This window comes from Schistocerca americana, chromosome 1 (assembly GCF_021461395.2).
Source record: "Schistocerca americana isolate TAMUIC-IGC-003095 chromosome 1, iqSchAmer2.1, whole genome shotgun sequence".
Classification (NCBI taxonomy): Eukaryota; Metazoa; Arthropoda; class Insecta; order Orthoptera; family Acrididae; genus Schistocerca; species Schistocerca americana.
Window position 1 is genome coordinate 809,625,027 of NC_060119.1, and position 20,370 is coordinate 809,645,396.

At 43.1% G+C, this 20,370-nt stretch overlaps 1 protein-coding gene across 1 annotated transcript in view; it reads left to right on the forward strand.

Annotated features, from left to right (window-relative positions):
• Nucleotides 1-17,896, forward strand: part of LOC124545816 (serine protease snake-like) — a 224,964-nt gene extending 207,068 nt beyond the window's left edge. Inside the window, exon 6 of the mRNA XM_047124771.1 lies at nucleotides 17,363-17,896. Coding sequence (XP_046980727.1) covers nucleotides 17,363-17,530 — 168 coding nt within the window. The 3' untranslated portion in view covers nucleotides 17,531-17,896. The remainder of the gene's footprint in view (nucleotides 1-17,362) is intronic.
• Nucleotides 17,897-20,370: the final 2,474 nt, after the last annotated feature.

The following is a 20,370-nucleotide window of genomic DNA, read 5'->3' on the forward strand; positions in this document are numbered from 1 at the left end:
GCCTCTCGAATTCATATATACACACATCAAAGAAAGTTTTGCATCACCTCGCTTCCGAGAGTTCCAGAACCTGTACAGAATTGGAACAGAGATCAACATAAACATCATTTCCGCGCTTTTTATTGCTCATGGAAACTATACAGTGCATGTAATACCACCATACAGCGAGACCTTCAGAGGTGTTGGTCCAGATTGTTGTACACAACGGTACCTCTAATACCCAGTAGCACATTCTCTTGCATTGATGCATACCTGTATTCGTCGTGGCATACTATCCACAAGTTCATCAAGGTACTGATAGTCCAGATTGTTCAACTTCTCAACGGCGATTAGATGCAGATCCCTCAGAGTGGTTTGTGGGCCACGTTGTCCATAAACAGCCCTTTTCAATCTATCCCAGGTATGTTCGGTAGGGTTCATGTCTGGAGAACATGCTGGACACTCTAGTGGAGCGATGTCGTTATCCTCAAGGAAGTCATTCACAAGAAGTACACGATGGGGCGCGAATTGTCGTCCATGAAGACGAATGCCTCGCCAATATGCTGTCGATATGGTTGCCTTATTGGTCGGAGAATGGCATTCACGTGTCGTACAGCCGTTATGGCGCCTTCCATGACCGCCAGCGGCGTACGTCGTCTCCACACAATGCCACCCCAAAATAGCAGGGAACCTCCACCTTGCTACACTTTTGGACAGTGTGTCTAAGGCGTTCAGCCTGACCGGGTTGCCTCCAAATACGTCTCCGACGATTGTCTGGTTGAAGGCATATACGACACTCATCGGTGAAGAGAACGTGATGCCAATCCCGAGCGGTCAATTCAGCATGTTGTTGGGCCCATCTGTACGGCGCTGCATGGTGTCGTGGTTGCAAAGATAGACCTCGCCATGGACGTCGGGAGTGAAGTTGCGCATTCTGCAGCCTATTGCGCACAGTTTGAGTCGTAACACGACGTTCTGTGGCTGCACGAAAAGCATTATTCAACATGGTAGCGTTGCTGTCAGGGTTCCTCCGAGTCGTAATCCGTAGGTAGCGGTCATTCACAGCAATAGTAGCCTTTGGCCGGCCTGAGCGAGCCATGTCATCGACAGTTCTTGTCTCTCTGTATCTCCTCCATGTCCGAACAATATCGCTTTTGTTTACTCCGAGACGCCTGGACACTTCCCTTGCTGAGATCTCTTCCTGGCACAAAGTAACAATCGGACGCGATCGAATCTCGGTATTGACCGTCTAGGCATGGCTAAACTACAGACAACACGAACCGTGTACCTCCATCCTGGTGGAATGATTGGAACTGATCAACTGTCGGACCCCCTCCGTCTAATAGGCGCCGCTCATGCATGGTTGTTTACATCTTTGGGCGGGTTGAGTGACATCTCTGAACAGACTGTGTCTGTGATACAATATCCTCAGTGAACGTCTGTCTTCAGGAGTCCTGGGAACCGGGGTGGTGCAAAGCGCTCGTATCAACGGAGATATTGAAGCAAAGACTTTTTTTTAACAGAACTGTGTACTTCTTATTACTGCACTCTATAGCCGTTGAGGAAACAATTACAGTGATAAAGCGTTTGTTAATGTTGACGTTGAAATCTTTCGTTAAAAAGTTCGAGAAATGTCCTAGAATGTAAGAGCACCGTGGCCGGAAACGGCATTTGCGGTACAAACATTGCCAAGCAGGCTTCGCGGACCAAGCTGCGTAGTTGTACACCGTAAGGTAGTCCTGCGCGATGATAATAAAACTTTATGTCCCCTTGAACCACCTTACTACCTAGATGCACGTTCACCTACGAATGTTGTATACGAAAATACGACATAGGCTAGAATTGTAGCGTATCACAAGGGGCTTAGGAAAACTATTTCGTATTTGGGTATCCTCCTAGATTTGCGTGAGATGAAACAGGGACATCAACTGTTCATTCTTAGAAAATAAAGTGGTATCATACGCTGCAAAAAACACATACTGTATTAAATATCCAAACGTTAGAAGGGAAATTTGACCTATCTTTTTCGTAAGTGTCTATGTGCTTCTTAGAAGTAAAATAAATGCTGTCGGACAACTGTCTGTGCTCTAAATTGTACCACATGGGACACAATCGTTGAATTAAAAATTTTATTAAAAACGCTTCGGTGACCACCTGTACACCGAAAACTAAATACATTTCTTGACACAACGTCGTTTCGCGCTGAACGTAAGCGCGAAATGACACCGTTACCAGCTACGTGCAACACACAATGTCGACTTATTTGACATTGGAATGCAACTTCGTACACACGTGAATGAAATAAACAATTTAGCCAACAATGATATAACGAACTGTGTCTTCAAAAATAATTTTATCCTTTATTTAAGCATGTGTTCACACTGTTGACCATGGTCTGAAAGGCATAATTGCGATCGCCGTTCAAAAGAACGACGAACAGGTATAATTAGAGTGGATGGTATGGCAGAGCATGGACTGGCGATTCAACGACACATATCGTCTGGCGTAGTTGAGGCTTCATCATAGACTGCAGCTTTAAGTGCTCCTCAAAGAAATAAATCAAGACGAGTCAAATCGGGGGACCTCGCAAGCTATTTGACAACAGAATTTCGTCCTGTCAAACGTCAGGAAAGTTCTCGTTCCGTATTTGCGTTGCAACACGCGGCGAGTGAGCTGGACAACAGTGGTGTTGGAGCCACACACACTGTCGAATATTCAATGGTACTTCTTCTAGAAGAACCGGCAGAATGTTCGTCAGAAAGTAGGCGTACGAATGTCCATTTACAACGCCTGTGTTGAAGAAAGGTACCACAATGTAATTTCCTGTGATGATGCACCACACGTTTACGTTCCATAGCCGTTGATGTTGCATCTGACGAAGCCAGTGTGGATTTTCGGCTCCCCAGCAGTGCATCTTATGTAAATTTACGTTGGGGTGGCTAATAAATGTTGCTTCATCGGTAAAGAGCACACCTTGGAAAAATGTAGGATCGTTTTTCAGTTGCAAAAGCAAACCAATAAAATTCTGTACGACATTCGAAAACACAGTCGTCGACTGCCAGATGTGACAAATGATTGAGATGGAAATTCTGTCGATGCAGGATGCAAATGACAATCGTCTGGCTGATTCCACATTCATAGGCAATATGCCTCTTGCCATTGTGCGGATTCATTAGCGTTGTAGCCAGAATAGCTTCTTCGTGTTCTCTGTTAATGGCAGTCTTTCTTGATCTCTTTTTGACGTTCAAGCAACATGACCGTGCGAGAGTCTTAATACACTACTAGCCATTAAAATTGCTACACCAAGAAGAAATGCAGTTGATAAACGGGTAGTCATTGGACAAATATATTATATTAGAACTGACATGTGATTACATTTTCACGCTGTTTGGGTGCATAGATCCTGAGAAATCAGTACCCAAAACAACCACCTCTGGCCGTAATAACGGCCTTGATAGCCAGGGCATTGAGTCAAACAGAGCTCGGATGGCGTGTACTGGTACAGCTACCCATGCAGCTTCAACACGATACCACAGTTCATCAAGAGTAGTGACTGGCGTATTGTGACGAGCCAGTTGCTCGGCCACCACTGACCAGACGTTCTCAGTTGGTGAGAGATCTGGAGAATGTGCTGGCCAGGGCAGCAGTCGAACACCTTCTGTATCCAGAGAGGCCCGTACATGACCTGCAACATGCGGTCGTGCATTATCCTGCTGAAATGTAGTGTTTCGCAGGGATCGAGCCACGGGTCGTAACACATCTGAAATGTAACGTCCACTGTTCAAAGTGCCGCCAATGCGAACAAGAGGTGACCGAGACGTGTAAACAATGGCACCCCATACCATCACGCCGAGTGATACGCCAGTATGGCGATGACGAATACACGCTTCCAATTTGCGTTCACCGCGATGTCGCCAAACACGGATGCGACCATCATGATGCTGTAAACAGAACCTGGACTCATCCGAAAAAATGACGTTTTGCCATTCGTGCACCCAGGTTCGTCGTTGAATACACCATCGCAGGCGCTCCTGTCTGTGATGCAGCGTCAAGGGTAACCGCAGCAATGGTCTCCGAGCTGATAGTCCATACTGCTGCAAACGTCGTCGAACTGTTCGTGCAGATGGTTGTTGTCTGTTGACTCAGGGGTCGAGACGTGGCTGAACGATCCGTTACAGCCTTGCGGAAAGATACCTGTCATCTCGACTGGTAGTGATACGAGGCCGTTGGGATCCAGCACGGCGTTCCGTTTTACCCTCCTAAACCCACCGACTCCATGTTCTGCTAACAGTCATTGGATCTCGACCAACGCGAGCAGCAATGTCACGATACGATAAACCGCAATCGCGATAGGCTACAATCCAACCTTTATCGAAGTCGGAAACGTGATGGTACGCATTTATCCTCCATACACGAGGCACCACAACATAATTTCACCAGGCAACGCCGGTCAACTGCCGTTTGTGTATGAGAAATCGGTTGGAAACATTCCTCATGTCAGCACGTTGTAGCTGTCGCCACCGGCGCCATCTTTGTGTGATTGCTCTGAAAAGCTAATCATTTGCATATCACAGTATTTTCTTCCTGTCGGTTAAATTTCGCGTCTGTAGCACGTCATCTTCGTGGTGTAGCAATTTTAATGGCCAGTAGTGTAATTCGTGCAACTGTCTGGCGCGTGAGACACTGGGTATAGATAGCCCTATATCACTGTACTGTTTTTGCGATATTTTCTTTTACATTCACTATATAAAAGTCGTGTATCCAACTTCTCCCCAATGGTGCACATGTCTGCACGCAACGAATGTTGGAGCAGAAATGTGTGGCCGGTAGTGCAGACAAGAAAACAGGCAAATGTGTTGATATTCTGAAACAGCATAACACAAAAGCTCTGCTTGGCGTTGTTTGCACCTCTAATGCCTGTTCCGGCCGCCGTGCTCTCAAATTCCAGGACATTTCTCGAATTATTTTGCAACGGATTTCAACGTCAACATTAACAAACGCTATTTCACTGTATTTGTCTTCTCAAGAGCTATTGAATGCATTTATAAAAAGTATACGGTTCCATTTTTTAAAAAAACGTATCTACTTCAATACCTCCGTTGATACTTGCACTAAAAACATTAATCAAACAAAAACATTTGTGCCTCTCGATGCTCTTACATTTGCCGAAGTTTTTATGAATATACCTTCGGTATATCGTATGATTTTGGGCTCTACGTGTATTACTCTTACAGCTTCTATAATTGTTTTTCTACCTCAGTGGCAATTTCGACGACTCCTACCATTTAGCACTCTATAAAATATGTCTTCCACAAAGACGCCTTCTAACATCGATCTGAAACACTTCCTATCTTACTGACAGACCACAAGTAAAGGTGGATCGAGAATCGAACTTAGAGCCTTCTGCGGGGAAATGCGTTTGCATATCGAATGAGGCATATCCTCACGATCCGTACGCGAGAGGTAACAGTTGCACGATCTTCTTCGAATACAGATTCTCTCAATTTCCTCGACAAGGTTTCACTATAACTGCGCTGTCTTTCTTACAAGTATTATCATTTAGGTAGCCCAAACTTTCGTCTTACTCTTTCGCTTTGGCTTTATCGTCCTGTTATGGCCAAGCAACGCGTCTCCGAATTCCTGCTATCTCTGTTCCCATGCATGCTTGGAAGGTACTCCAAAAACTAGAAAAATACTGTAGAAATAGTGCTACTAGCGTGTTCTTTTCAGTTCCTATTACAGATGTAATGCACATTCGCAGAAGGCTTTCAACAAATCTACGTCTTCCCTTCCACCTCTCTAACAATCGTTTTACGTGATCGCTCACTTCACGTCGCCTCCCAGTATTACCCTTTTACATTTATTACGATACGGCGTGTTCACCATGTACACCAATAATCTTGAATCCGATGCTATCGGACTTTTTCTGCGTGATAGGTATTACCTTACTTTATCTACAGCTATTTATTATAGGGTGCTGCCGGATTCCATGAAGAGCACAGGGTGCAACAAAGTTCTGGTGGTGGTTCACGTCGGCATTAATAATGTGTGTCGCTTTGGATCGGAAACGATTCTCTCTGGGTGCAGGGGGCTGTATGAACTGGTAAAGACTGCTAGTCTTGCTTGCGGGATGAAAGCGGAGATCACCATCTGTACCATCGTCAATTGCAGACCATAGCTACTGAGCCGAGTAGAGGGTCTGAATCAGAGGCTCAGACGCTTCTGCTACCCTGTGGACTTCAACTTACGCAATAGGGCGGTTGGGTTCTTCGGGTTCCACTTAGGGTCCATTACACGCTGGAGGCATCTCTACGGGTAGGAGTAGGGAGGCGGGACTGTGGACAGTTTTTGGGTAAAGAGCCTCTCGGGAAAGTACACAGCGGGCTTCAGTCTCAAACAGTGGAGGGTAAACACAGGACGAGGCTGTACCTAGGAACAATAGGTATTACAGTTGTAAATGATTCTGTGTTGAGAAAGAATAGTTCCAACTACTAATAGAAAGCACTGAGGCGCAAATCATCATAAGTATTGAAAGCTGACTAAAGCCGGAGATAATTCAACAGAAATTTCTACAAAGGTCCTCATGGTGTTCTGAAAGGATGAAATAAATACAATTGGTGGTGAAGTGTTTATTGCTGTCAGAATTAGTTTACCTTGTAGTGACACTGAAGTAAATAGTTCCTGTGAGCTAGTATGTGTAGGGATTATACTTGATAACCGGAAAAAATTAATAATTGGTTTCTTTTAGCGACTCCCTACTCAGATAATACAGTTACTGAACGGCTCAAAGAAAACACGAGTCTCGTTTCCAGTGGGTACCGCATTCATGCAATTATAATTGATGGTGACTTCAAACTACCCTCGATACATTGGCAAAAATATATTTTTAAAGCCGGTGGTAGGGATAAAATATCGTCCGAAATCGTACTAAATACTTTCTCAGAAAATTAGTTCAGAAGCCCACTCGAAGTGTAAATGGTTACGAAAACATGCTCAACCTCTTAGCAACAAATAATCCTGAGGAAATAGAGAGCATCTGACAGATACAGTTTAGTGACCATAAGATCGTTGCGGCGAGGCTGAATATCGCAACATCCAAATCCACGAAAAATAAACGCAAATTATGTCTATTTAAAAAGGCAGTAAGAAATTTACCGGACACCTTCTAACAAACTTTCTCCACTCCTTCCAAACTAACTACGTAAGCGTAGACTATATGTGGCTTAAATACAAAGGTACAGTACCGACGGTAATTGAGATACTTATACCAAATAAATTATTAATAAGAGATGGCACTGATCCCACGTGGTGTACAAAACAAGTAGGAATACTGTTGCAGAAACAGTCCGCCAAGTTTAAAAGAACCCAAATTCGCCAAGATGTTTTACTGAAGCTCGAAATTTAGAGCGGACTTCTATGCGAGATTCCTTTAATAGTTTTCTCAATGAAGCTCTGCGTTCAAGTCTGGCAGAAAGTCCAAAGAGATTCTGGCCGTACGTAAATTACGCCAGCGTGATAGCAAAGGTAATGTTACCGACGACAGTGCCACTAAAGCGGAGTTACTAACACGGTTTCCCGGAATTTGTCACCAAGGAACACGAAGTAAATATTCCAGCTACATGAAGTAGATAAAGTAGATTTCCCCAGTGCATGAAAGCCGTTTAAATCACATAATAAAGAAAAATCTCCCGGTCCATATAGCATACCAATAAGGTTCTTTTCGGAGTGTGCTGATATAATGACTCCTAATCATTAACACACGTTCGCTCGGCGGAAGATCTACACTTAAGGACTGGGATGTTGCACTGGTCAACCCAATACTCAACAGGAGAATAGGAGTACACTTAGTTCCAAATCCATATCGCTGACGTCTCTGACATCGATCTGTTGTAGAATTTTAGAACATGTTTTTTGCTCGCGTATCATGTCATTTCTGGAAACCCAGAATGTACTCTGTAGGGATCAACATGGATTCCGGAAACAGCGATCGTGTGAGACCCAACTCGCTTTATTTGTTCACGAGACCCAGAAAATGTTAGATAAGGCTCCCAGGTAGATGCCATTTTCCTTGACTTCCGGAAGGCGTTCGATACAGTTCCGCACTGTCACCTGATAAACAAAGTAAGAGCCTACGGAATATCAGACCAGCTGTGTGACTGGATTGAAGAGTTTTTAGCAAACAGAACACAGCATGTTGTTCTTAATGGAGAGACGTCTACAGACGTTAAATTAACCTCTGGCGTGCCACAGGGGAGTGTTATGGGGCCATTGCTTTTCACAATATATATAAATGACCTAGTAGATAGTGTCGGAAGTGCCATGTGGTTTTTCGCGGATGATGCTGTAGTATACAGGGAGGTTGCAGTATTAGAGAATTGCAGCGAAATGCAGGAAGATCTGCAGCGGATAGACACTTGGTGCAGGGAATGGCAACTGACCCTTAGCATAGACAAATGTAATGTATTGCGAATACATAGAAAAAGGATCCTTTATTGTATGATTATATGACAGCGGAACAAACACTGGTAGCAGTTACTTCTGTAAAATATCTGAGAGTATGCGTACGGAACGATTTGAAGAGGAATGATCATATAAAATTAACTGTTGGTAAGGCGAGTGCCAGCTTGAGATTCATTGGGAAAGTCCTTAGAAAATGTAGTCCATCAACAAAGGAGGTGGCTTACAAAACACTCCTTCGACCTATACTTGAGTATTGCTCATCAGTGTGGGATCCGTACCAGGTTGTGTTGACGGAGGAGATAGAGAAGATCCAAAGAAGAGCGGCGCGTTTCATCACAGGATTATTTGGTAAGCGTGATAGCGTTACGGAGATGTTTAACAAACTCAAGGGGGAGACTGCAAGAGAGGCGTTCTGCATCGCGCTGTAGCTTGCTGTCCAGGTTCCGAGAGGGTGCGTTTCTGGATGAGGTATCGAATATATTGCTTCCCCCTACTTATACCTCCCGAGGAGATCATGAATGTAAAATTAGAGAGATTCGAGAGCGCACGGAAGCTTTCCGGCAGTCGTTCTTCCCGCGATCCATACGCGACTGGAACAGGAAAGGGAGGTATTGACAGTGGCACGTAAAGTGCCCTCCGCCACTCACCGTTGGGTGGCTTGAGGAGTATAAATGTAGATGTAGATGTAAACGTCGATTTGCAGCAGGGCTTTGGAACATATACTGTGTCTGAACAGTACCACGAAGAATTCGCTCTTTTGACAGATAGTCGGAATGGATTCAGAAAAAAAACGTTCTTTTGAAATACAACTATCTCTTTATTCACATAAAGTAATGAGTGCTTTGGAGAAGAGTTATCAAACTGGTACCAAATTTCTACATTTCGAGAAGATTTTGACATCCTTCTTCACAGGCGACTTGTAATAAATTGCGTGCCTATGGAGTATCGTCTCAATTACGCAACTGGATTCGTCGTTACCTGTCAGAAAGGTCCGTGGTGACTGACGAATATTCATCGACTAAAACAGAAATGTTATCTGGCGTTCCCCAAGAAAGTACTATGGTCTTTTGCTGTTCCTAATCAACATAAACGATTTAGAAGACAATATGAGCAGCCCTCTTAGATTTCTTGCAAATGATGCCGCCATTTTCCGTATAGGAAAGTCATCACAAGATAAAAACCATTTGCAAAATGGTTTATCCTTGTGAAACTATCGTAAGACTGTCTCATGAAACAGTACTGAGAATGTTACGCATCAGTTTTCAAACGCGTGATACATTTACTACGTCATCCCATTACCAAGTGCCGTAACAGAAGGAAATAAACCAATACATCACAGTACTACCCATACTGACAACAATGTAAATATTTATAACGTGGTGTACTATAACATACCTATGCTATACTATGCTGTAATAGCGTTATCCCACTGTGGTAAATATATCATACATTCGAATGGTTCAAATGGCTCTAAGCACTATGGGACTTAACATCTGAGGTCATCAGTTCCCTAGACTTAGAACTACTTAAATCAAACTAACCTAAGTACATCACACACATCCATGCCCGAGGCAAGATTCGAACCTGTGACCGTAGCAGCAGCGCGGTTCCGGACTGAAGTGCCTAGAACCACTCGGCCACAGCGGCCGGCATACATTCGACAACTGGTGCGTAACAGTCTCAGTACTGCACAACTGATTTAGACAAGATAGTGTGAAGAACGGCAATTGATTCTAAATTATGAAAAGTGTCAGGTCGTCCATATGAGCAGGTCTACTAAAAGGAATCCTTCAAATTTCGGTTACACGATGAACCATACAAATCTAAAGGATATCAGTTCAACTGAATAGCTAGAGATAACAGTTACGAACAACTTAAACTGGAACGATCACACAGATAACACTGTGGGCAAAATGAACCAAACACTGTATTTTATTGCCAGAACACTTAGAAGATGCAGGAGGTATACTAAAGAGACCGTCTACACTAGGCTTGTCCATCGTATTCTGGAGTATTGTTGCGCGTTATGGGATCAGGATTGACGGGGGACATTGAAGAAGTTCAAAGAAGGTCAGCTCCTTTTGTAGTATAGCGAAACAGGTGAAAGAGTGGTTGCGATACGCGAGCTGAAGTGGCAGTTATTACAAAAAAAATTTTCGTTAGGGCGAGATCTTTTCACGAAGTTTCGATTACCAAATTTCTCTTCCGAATGTGTAAATATTTTTTTAGTGTCCATCTACATAGGGAGAAACGAGTCTCGTGATAAAATAAGAGAAATCACAGCTCGTATGGAAAGACGTATGTGTTCATCCCCCCCCCCCCTCTCTAGATGGTTCGATGAATCCTCTGCCAGGCACTTAAGTGGAACTGTAGAATAGTCATGTAGATTCAGATGCAGGTACCAAACGGAAATTTTGTCCAAGTCATTCTGCAGTTCCTTACGAACTTCCAGCGACGATACTTCCCTGTACACAACAGCATCAACAGCGAACAATCTTAGTGTTGCTGATCCTGTCAGATAAATCCTTTATGCGCAGTGAGAACATTAGAAGACCTACTACATTTTTGAATTGAGTTTTTCGAAAACTATGACGGATCTTACATTCCGTTAATAGCAGAATTAGCTACGAAAGTTACAGCAACAAAATCACATAAAATTGCGGCATTCAATCACAATTCGTTTGTACAATGTGGTTTGAAAGATTAATAATAATAATAATATGAATAATAATGGTAAAAGACAAAATTAAAACTATTGTGTGTCATACACACTTATTTTCTTCCACAACGTGTTGCGAACGTTTACACCCTCATCTTCATGTAGGTCAGTGAATTGCATTAGAATCCCGTTTGCTACATCTTGCTTGTTGTCTGTCGTAGCCTTCATTTCACTACAAATAAAGTAATATTTGGCTCTTTTATCGTGATATAGCACTGAAGTTATAAATTTTAACGATAAAAATGCAATGCAAGGTATTCCAGCAAAAGCAACGTGAGGGCTATAAAAACAGATTGCCATCATTAAACAACAAACAAACACAAACGAACAATATAGTGCATTTTAACTGCAAAGCTGGAAATTCTCTTTCATTTACTAAGCACTGTATATCTACATCTGTACAATCTCTGACTTTTTGCGTCGTTATTTCATGTATATGTACCACCTAATGATGAAAATATATATTTATTACGAGTCTCGAGTTTATTGTTTCTGGAAATTCTTACAAGTACATTATTGTCGTTAAAATTTAAAATTTCATTGCCACATTATTGTAAATAGTGACAAATTATATCCTGCTTGTAGTTAAATGAAAGTTACAACAGACAACTGTCTACAATCAGCAAATAATGTAATGTAATCCACCGGTCCACCTGAAGATAAGGGTATGACCCCTCGAAACGCATTGTGGAAGAAAATATAAGTGACTGACACACATAATCGTTTTAATTTATCTTTTATGACATTAACAGCCGCAGCTTCAAAACCATGTTTCAATATGGGCAACATAAGGCGACAAAGAATAATAGGTTCACTTGTGGTTTGTGCAGCCTACTACTACTTAATGTAAAATGTACGAACTACACGGGAAATTGAAAAAATGGTAAGTCTCCTTCGCTGCCGCCATTGGTTCTGGTCTTGGATTGTACATAGTCCAGAACTAACGGCTAGTAGGTGACATTCTACTACTGTTCCCACTTGTCGCTCAGGCTCTGAAGGTCTACAGCGTTACTACTTCATTTCACACAGAAGATATTGTCTAGGTACTGTCATTATAACAGCGGAAAATTTTACATCATCATCTGATCTGATCGTAGTGGGTGCTGTCTTATTCCTGGCTACATCATGAAAGTAGCCTAATGTATCAACAGTTCTAGATAATGCCAGTTACCTAAACAGCAGTTTGCATTTACATCGAGCTTACCTCATTATCTGCAAACGCAGCTAGCCAAAGTGGTATGTATACTGGTGTGCAAAACTTAGGGACAAAAGTAACTTTCGCATGATGTCTCACTTACCAGTAACAAAGCTCGACGAAACTTGGACCATACATACAGATAACTACTGCAGTGTAAAGGGTGGTCCATTGATCGTGACCAACCACATATCTCACGAAATAAGCGTCATACGAAAAAACTACAAAGAACGAAACTTGTCTAGCTTGAAGGGGGAAACCAGATGGCGATATGGTTGGCCCGCTAGATGTAGCTGCCATAGGTGTTGCCATGGTGCTTCGACGACCAATCCACCTGTCATGAAACATGCTATTCAATACCGCTTCAACCGCACGCAAGCTATGTGCCGGACATCCATCATGTTGGAAGTACATCGCCATTCTGTCATGCAGTGAAACATCTTGTAGTAACATCGGTAGAACATTACGTAGGAAATTAGCATACATTGCTCCATTTAGATTGCAATCGATAAAATGGGGGCCAATTATCCTTCCTCCCATAATGCCGCACCATACATTAACCCGTCAAGGTCGCTGATGTTCCACTTGTCGCAGCCATCGTGGATTTTCCGTTGCCCAATAGGCCATTTTATGCCGGTTTACGTTACCGCTGTTGGTGAATGACGCTTCGTCGCTAAATAGAACGCGTGCAAAAATCTGTCATTGTTCCGTAATTTCTCCAGTGCCCAATGGCAGAACTGTACACGACGTACAAAGTCGTCGTCATGCAATTCCTCTTGCATAGAAATATGGTACGGGTGCAACCGATGTTGATGTAGCATTCTCAACACCGACGTTTTTGAGATTCCCGATTCTCGCGCAATTTGTCTGCTACTGATGTGCGGATTAGTCGCGACAGCAGCTAAAACACCAACTTGGGCACCATCATTTGTTGCAGGTCGTAGTTGACGTTTCACATGTGGCTGAACACTTCCTGTTTCCTTAAATAACGTAACTATGCGGCGAACGGTCCGGACACTTGGATGATGTCGTCCAGGATACCGCAGCATACATAGCACACGCCCATTGGGCATTTTGATCACAATATCCATACATCAACACGATATCGACCTTTTCCGCAATTGGTAAACGGTCCATTTTAACACGAGTAATGTGTCACGAAGCAAATACCGTCCGCACTGGCGGAATGTTACGTGATACCACGTAATTATACGTTTGCGACTATTGCAGCGCCATCTATCACAAAGCGAAAAAAGTGGTCCAACTAAAACATTCATATTTCTTTACGTAATACACGAATATGTAATAAAAATGGGGGTTCCTATTTGAAAAAAAACGCAGTTGATATCCGTTTGACCTATGGCAGCGCCATCTAGCGGGCGAACTATAGCGCCATCTGCTTTCCCCCTTCAAGCTAGACGAGTTTCGTTCTTCGTAGTTTTTTTCGTTTGACGCTTATTTCGTGAGATATTTGGCCCGGTCACTATCAATGGACCATTCTGTATACTGCGGAAGGTAACTGAAAAAAATATGCAATGAGGCAAACGGAAGTGACCGTTTTATTCAAGGGTAACAATTACACTGAAGTCATCGCCATTTATGATGGTCTCCTGGACTTTGCGAAAGGCAGAATACGCTTCTTATTAGGGTGTGAGATCACAGTGGACGACACTGCACGCCCTGCACGTGCTCGCATGCTGGCCACAAGGTTGGTAAGGACTTGTTGTGGTAAGGCGTTCCAGTTCTCCAGCAGCGCGGTTGACAAGTGCTGTAAGGCCGTTGATGCGTGTGGGCGCGCTGCAATACGACAGCCAAACGCTTCCCACACGTGCTCGACGGGATTCAAATAGGGGAAACGGACAGGCCAGCCCATTCATCTAAAATGCTCTCGTTCCAAGGAATCCTCCGTCTGCACCGTTCGATGCTGTCGCACATTCTCATCCACAAAAATGAAGTGACTTACAAGGGGATTGAGTACAGCATCAAAGTGACGTTCATCGGCGACTGCACCGTGTTCAAAGCTTTGGAAGTCAGTACACCCATGCAACATTATGCCTCCCCACACCATAACACCTAGATTACCAAAACGATCATTTTCGACAACATTCCTGGGTGCATTGCGTTTTCTCTCCTCTCGGCGTATGAGGCTACGTCGAGAATCACTAGTTCCACTGAATCTTCTCTCATCCGGGAAGAGCACGCGACCCAATTTCTCGACGATCCAGTCCCTATTCTCTTCGCAAACAGTGTCGCCAATGTGTCTGTGTCAATGGAACGCAAATTGTTGGTCGTCGGGCAAAGAGACCAGTCCCACGCAGTCGCCGCGCCACTGCGGAGTGTGAGATTAGATTAGTACTCAGGTCAATAAAAGGTGTCTATACAATATATTACATTACACAAAATATTACATGACACTTAATATTTTTTTTTTTTTTTTTTTGTGGGGGTTGGGGAAATTTACCCACTCACTATATCCAAAAATTCATCTAATGAGTAGAAGGAGTTCCCATTAAGAATTTTTTTTAAATTCTATACGGCTATCTGTCAGACTTTTGATGCTATTAGGTAAGTGACCAAAGACTTTTGTGGCAGCATAATTTACCCCCTTCTGAGCCAAAGTTAGATTTAACCTTGAGTAGTGAAGATCATCCTTTCTCCTAGTGTCGTAGCCATATACACTGCTATTACTTTTGAATTCGTTCGGATTGTTAATAACGAATTTCATAAGTGAATATATATATTGAGGCTACAGTGAAGATCTCTAGCTCTTTAAATAAGTGTCTGCAGGATGATCTTGGATGAGCTCCAGCAATTACTCTGATCGCACGCTTTTGTGCAGTGAACACTCTTTTACTCAATGATGAGTTACCCCAGAATATAATGCCATACGAAAGCAGAGAATGAATATAGGCGTGGTAAGCTAATTTACTGAGAGGTATATCGCCAAAATTTGCAATGACCCTAACAGCATAGGTAGCTGAACTCAAACGTTTCAGCAGATCTTCAGTGTATTTTCTCCAGTTCAACCCCTCATCAATGCATACACCTAAAAATTTTGAATATTCTACCTTAGCTAGCGATTTCTGATCGAAGTCTATATTTATTAATGGTGTCATTCCATTTACTGTGTGGAATCGTATATACTGTGTTTTGTCAAAGTTTAATTAGAGCCCATTTGCAGAGAACCACTTAATGATTTTCTGAAAAACATCGTTTACAATTTCACCAGTTAATTCTTGTCTGTTGGGTGTGATAGCAATATTTGTATCATCGGAAAAAAGTACCAGCTTTGCATCTTCGTAAATATAGAATGGCAAATCATTAATATATATTAAGAACAGCAGAGGACCCAAGATCGAACCTTGGGGCACCCCATTCTTGATTGTTCCCTAGTTTGAGAAATCACCAGTTTTTGCATATTAAGTGAACTGCTTATTTCAACTTTCTGCGCTATTCCAGTTAGGTATTATTTAAACCATTTGAGCTCTGTCTCATTCATACCACAGTACTTGAGCTTATCTAGAAGTATTCCATGATTTACAGAATCAAAAACCTTTGATAGATCACAAAAAAACCCAACGGGTGACTTCCACTTACTCAGAGCATTTAATATTTCATTAGTGAAAGTATATATAGCATTTTCCCTTGAAAAACCTTTCTGGAAACAAAACTGACATTTTGTTAAAATTTCATTTTTACGAAGGTGTGAAACTACTCCACAATACATTACTTTTTCAATAGTTTTGGATAAGGCAGTCAGAAGAGAGACTGGGCGATAGTTGTTGACATCAGACGTATCCCCCTTTTTATGCAGTAGTTTAACAATGGCATACTTCAGTCTATCTGGGAAAACACCCTGCTTCAGAGAGCTAGTACATATGTGGCTAAGAATCCCACTTATCTCTTGGGAACAAGCTTCTATTATCCTGCTGGTAATGCCATCAATTCCATGTGAGCTTTTATTCTTGAGAGAGTTTATTATCTTCCTAATTTCAGAAGGAGAGGTGGGTGGAATTTGAATTGTATCAAATTGTGTGGGTAAGGCCTCTTCCGTTAACTGCCTTGTTTCTTCTAATGAACATTTAGATCCTATTTTCTCTACAACATTTAAAAAATGATTATTCATGGGATGTTTTCGACTTCCGGCTTTTTGCTTGTCAAGTTTCCATTCGCTCTGATGGTAATGCCGTCATTCTTTACTCTTGGTTGCCCTGTGAGATTGCTGCCTTGCAAATCATGTCAGATGTTGTTACAATTGCTGTTTAACTTACGTCCTTTCTTTCCCGTTGCTCAATATAGCAATCATCTGCAGATGTAGTGCCGGCCGGGGTGGCCGAGCGGTTCTAGGCGCTACAGTCTGGAACTGCGCGACCGCTACCATCGCAGGTTCGAATCCTGCCTCGGGAATGGATGTGTGTGATGTCCTTAGGTTAGTTAGTTTAAGTAGTTCTACGTTCTAGGGGACTGATGACGCCAGAAGTTAAGTCGCATAGTGCTCAGAGACATTTGAACCACTTTGCAGCTGTAGTTGACCGTGCTCGACCACCTTCTCCCCTTCGGGCATCTGTGCCTGTAGTTCGGAACAAGGCAGTACCAAACTCCTGTGACGCAGTCGTTACACTTCGTGACCCTCCAGTTTCCGAGTGATCTTCTCCGTGTGAAGTCATCCACATATTGCCTACAGGGCATGTTGTAACTGCTCGGTGGTTGACGCACACTGTCTTTTCCCGTTCCTTGCACGACCTCGGGCTGTGGGGCCAGCCCACACTTGGCGATACAGTCAGGCTGAACTCACGCCATATGCAGGACTTGGAGACATCTGGCAACATGTTCCCTAGTTCGATTCATTTCCAACGAGTAGTTAACACGTTATGTTGTTTTATCCTTCTTGACCTTAAGTTTCGTAGAGCAGTGTGTAACACCAACCTAATGTTGCTAGTTACGAGTTCGACCTGCACCTGTTTCCCATTTTAGACTTACTGCTGATTTCTCTTCCTCCCGTGTTACAGGGCGACTCTGGCGGACCGCTGCAGGTGCCGCTGCACGAGCCCTACTGCATGTACGGCCTGGTGGGCGTGACGTCATTCGGCAAGTTCTGCGGCTTCGAGAACTCGCCGGCCGTCTACTCGCGCGTCTCGCACTACGTGCCCTGGATAGAGTCCATCGTCTGGCCCTGAGCGCCGGCCGAAGCGCGCGCCACGGTGCAGGATTCCATCGTGACTTCCCTGAAAGTCACATCGACGTACGTCAGAAGTAGCGTCGACTCTTTGTTTCTCAACTACAGTACATGACTAGCATAGCAGCGCATTATAACTACCATTAAATGGGGTAGCATATTGTGCTAAACGAGGAATATAACTAGTTGTTTTAATGTAAACAATGTTGTCCTTTGAGCAAGTGTGTAGTGTAATGAAATAAATATCAAGAAATGTAGCTAAAGCTTTAATTCTAGTACAGATTATATTTCTACAGTAACGCAGCTTAATGAATCATTTTCCGATGTATTTTCTCTGTTGAAACCAATAAATCCTGCAAAAATGTCACTTCCTTCGTTTTTATTACGTTAATTTTCGCACTTATTACAATTTAGGATGGTTAGATGTTGTTTCCTTCAATAGCATCAACTTGCATTGAAGACAAATATGTGATGAAAGATTTTCTGAACCAACGAGTTCAAGGCGCTAGTAATTCTCATTAACTGAATTGAATTTTTGGACACCGAAAGTGCCATTTGTGGGGGTGGCCACTTCCATAATTTCTACTCATGGGAAATCGTCGAAATTTTTATCAAATATTCTTAAGATGACGATCTTGGTGAACCTTGAAATATTTTTCGATCTCATAATTCGTTATGGAGATCCACAGGTTCAAAGTTACCCTACTTATGTAAGTAACATATGCACGTAATATCGGCTCTGAGGGGCAAATGTAGTTTTAACAGAACTAGTGAGCACATGGCAGGGACTCTGGGGCCACACAAAGGGTTCTCAGGCCACCAAACTACGTTTTAGTCGCCATTTTTTCGCCCATAATACTTTATGACGAGCTGTCTCAGTGCAATGCGCGTTTCACACCTGTTTCGAACTGAAAATAACTCGATGGTACCACCTGACGGTGAAAGCACCATGCAAGAAATTATTTTGTTATGCAGAATTCGTCGTATTTTCAAATTATTTTGCTACGCAAAATTCGTTGTATTTTCACTGCCCGCGCCATTCAATAACAACTGATTCTTAGTAGTATCGTCATCGAATTAAAATAACTTGTTACAGTCCTCATGTGCTAAAAGTTGGAATCTCTTCCTTTGCCTTTCACATCACTACCCCAGCAACTCACTCAACATTTTGTTCTTAAATGTTTCTTTCGATCTACTTATAAGATTTCCAAAAATTATCCTGTTGAAGTCTATAAAACATAAGTAATTGCTCACAGAATGTAGCAATTGCACAGGCTGAACCATTACATTTATAGTAAACCCGAAATCTCCAATCGATTAGTCGTACTTTAACTGTATCTTCCTGCCTGGAAACTCCATCATGTTTAATGCATATAACTGAAATGATGTTGTACTGGAAACATTAAAAGCTTCAAAAGATCATAGGTACACATTTTAAACTAGAGATACGTAAGGTGAGGGATGCACGCCGTCAACATCACCCTGCTGTGTTTCATCGTTATCTACACAAAAGATGGGCAGTGGTTTTCGGGCGCTGTCAGGGTCATGAATTAAGCAAATTAGCCTTCTACTCTAGGCAATATTCACTTTTACAATACTCATCATGCCGAAATATTTTTTTTAAATCGTCGCTCTTTCCACTGGTCCAATGCTTCCTTCATCTTTTCCTACCTTATGTTAATCTTCTCATCCTTGTACAAATCTTAAATTTTACATCCTCTAGTCACATATGTTTTGTGCATTCCACTGTTTTTGTGCCCCTGCTATCCCCCCCTCCCCCCCCCCCCCCCCCCGCCCTATAGCTCCTTCCAGAGCCAATTAACTAGTGTCGGATGCCTCAGCAGATGTTCCACTAACCTGTCTCTTGATCTGGTAAGGACCTCCCATTGACTCCATTCCTCACCTATTCTTTGTACTAATTCTCCACTTCCTGCTTTATCTGTCCTTTGCCCTTTCAACATTATTCGACAGCATCATATTTCAAATGCTTCCCATGTCTTGTTTTCCGATCTTCCAATAGTCCAGATCGCCTTCCATGAGACACTGTGTCCCAAACCAATGCACTCAGTATCTCCTTCTTCAGGATATGTGATAAAGATATGCACATATAAAGAAGCCATATTCCGAGATCCACAGTGTCGAAAGTGTGCCGAGAGTACCACATGTCATCCATTACCACTCACCACGGACAATGCAGTGGCCGACAGCCTTCACTTAACGACCGAGAGCAGCGGCGTTTGCGTTGAGTTGTCAGTGCTAACAGACAAGCAACAATGCGTGAAATAACGGCCGAAAGCAATGTGGGACGTACGACGAACGTATCCGTCATGACAATGCGGCGAAATAAGGCGTTAATGTGCTACGGCAGCAGACGACCGACGCGAGTGCCTCTGCTAGCAGCACGACATCGCCTGCAGCGCCTCTCCTGGGCTAGTAGCCGTATCGATTGGACCCGAGACGACTCCGTTCGAACTTAACCGATCATTGACCGGAAACCTGGCGGCCATTTGAAGCCATTATGCTTCATGTTGCCAAACACTGACAGAATTTTTGTGGATGGCAATGAGCCGTGTCAACGGGCCGCAGTTGTTCACGACTGGTTTGACGAACATTTTGGACAATTCGAGCGAATTATTTGGCAATCCAGATCACCCGGCGTGAATCCCATCGAACATTTATGGGATATAATCGAGAGGTCAGTTTGTGCTCAAAATCTTGCACCAGCAACACTTCCGCATTTGTGGACAGCTACAGACGCAACATGACGCGAATCTTCTACAGGGGACTTGCAACGACTTGTTGAGTCCATGCCACGTCGAGTTGCTGCACTGTGCAAGGCAG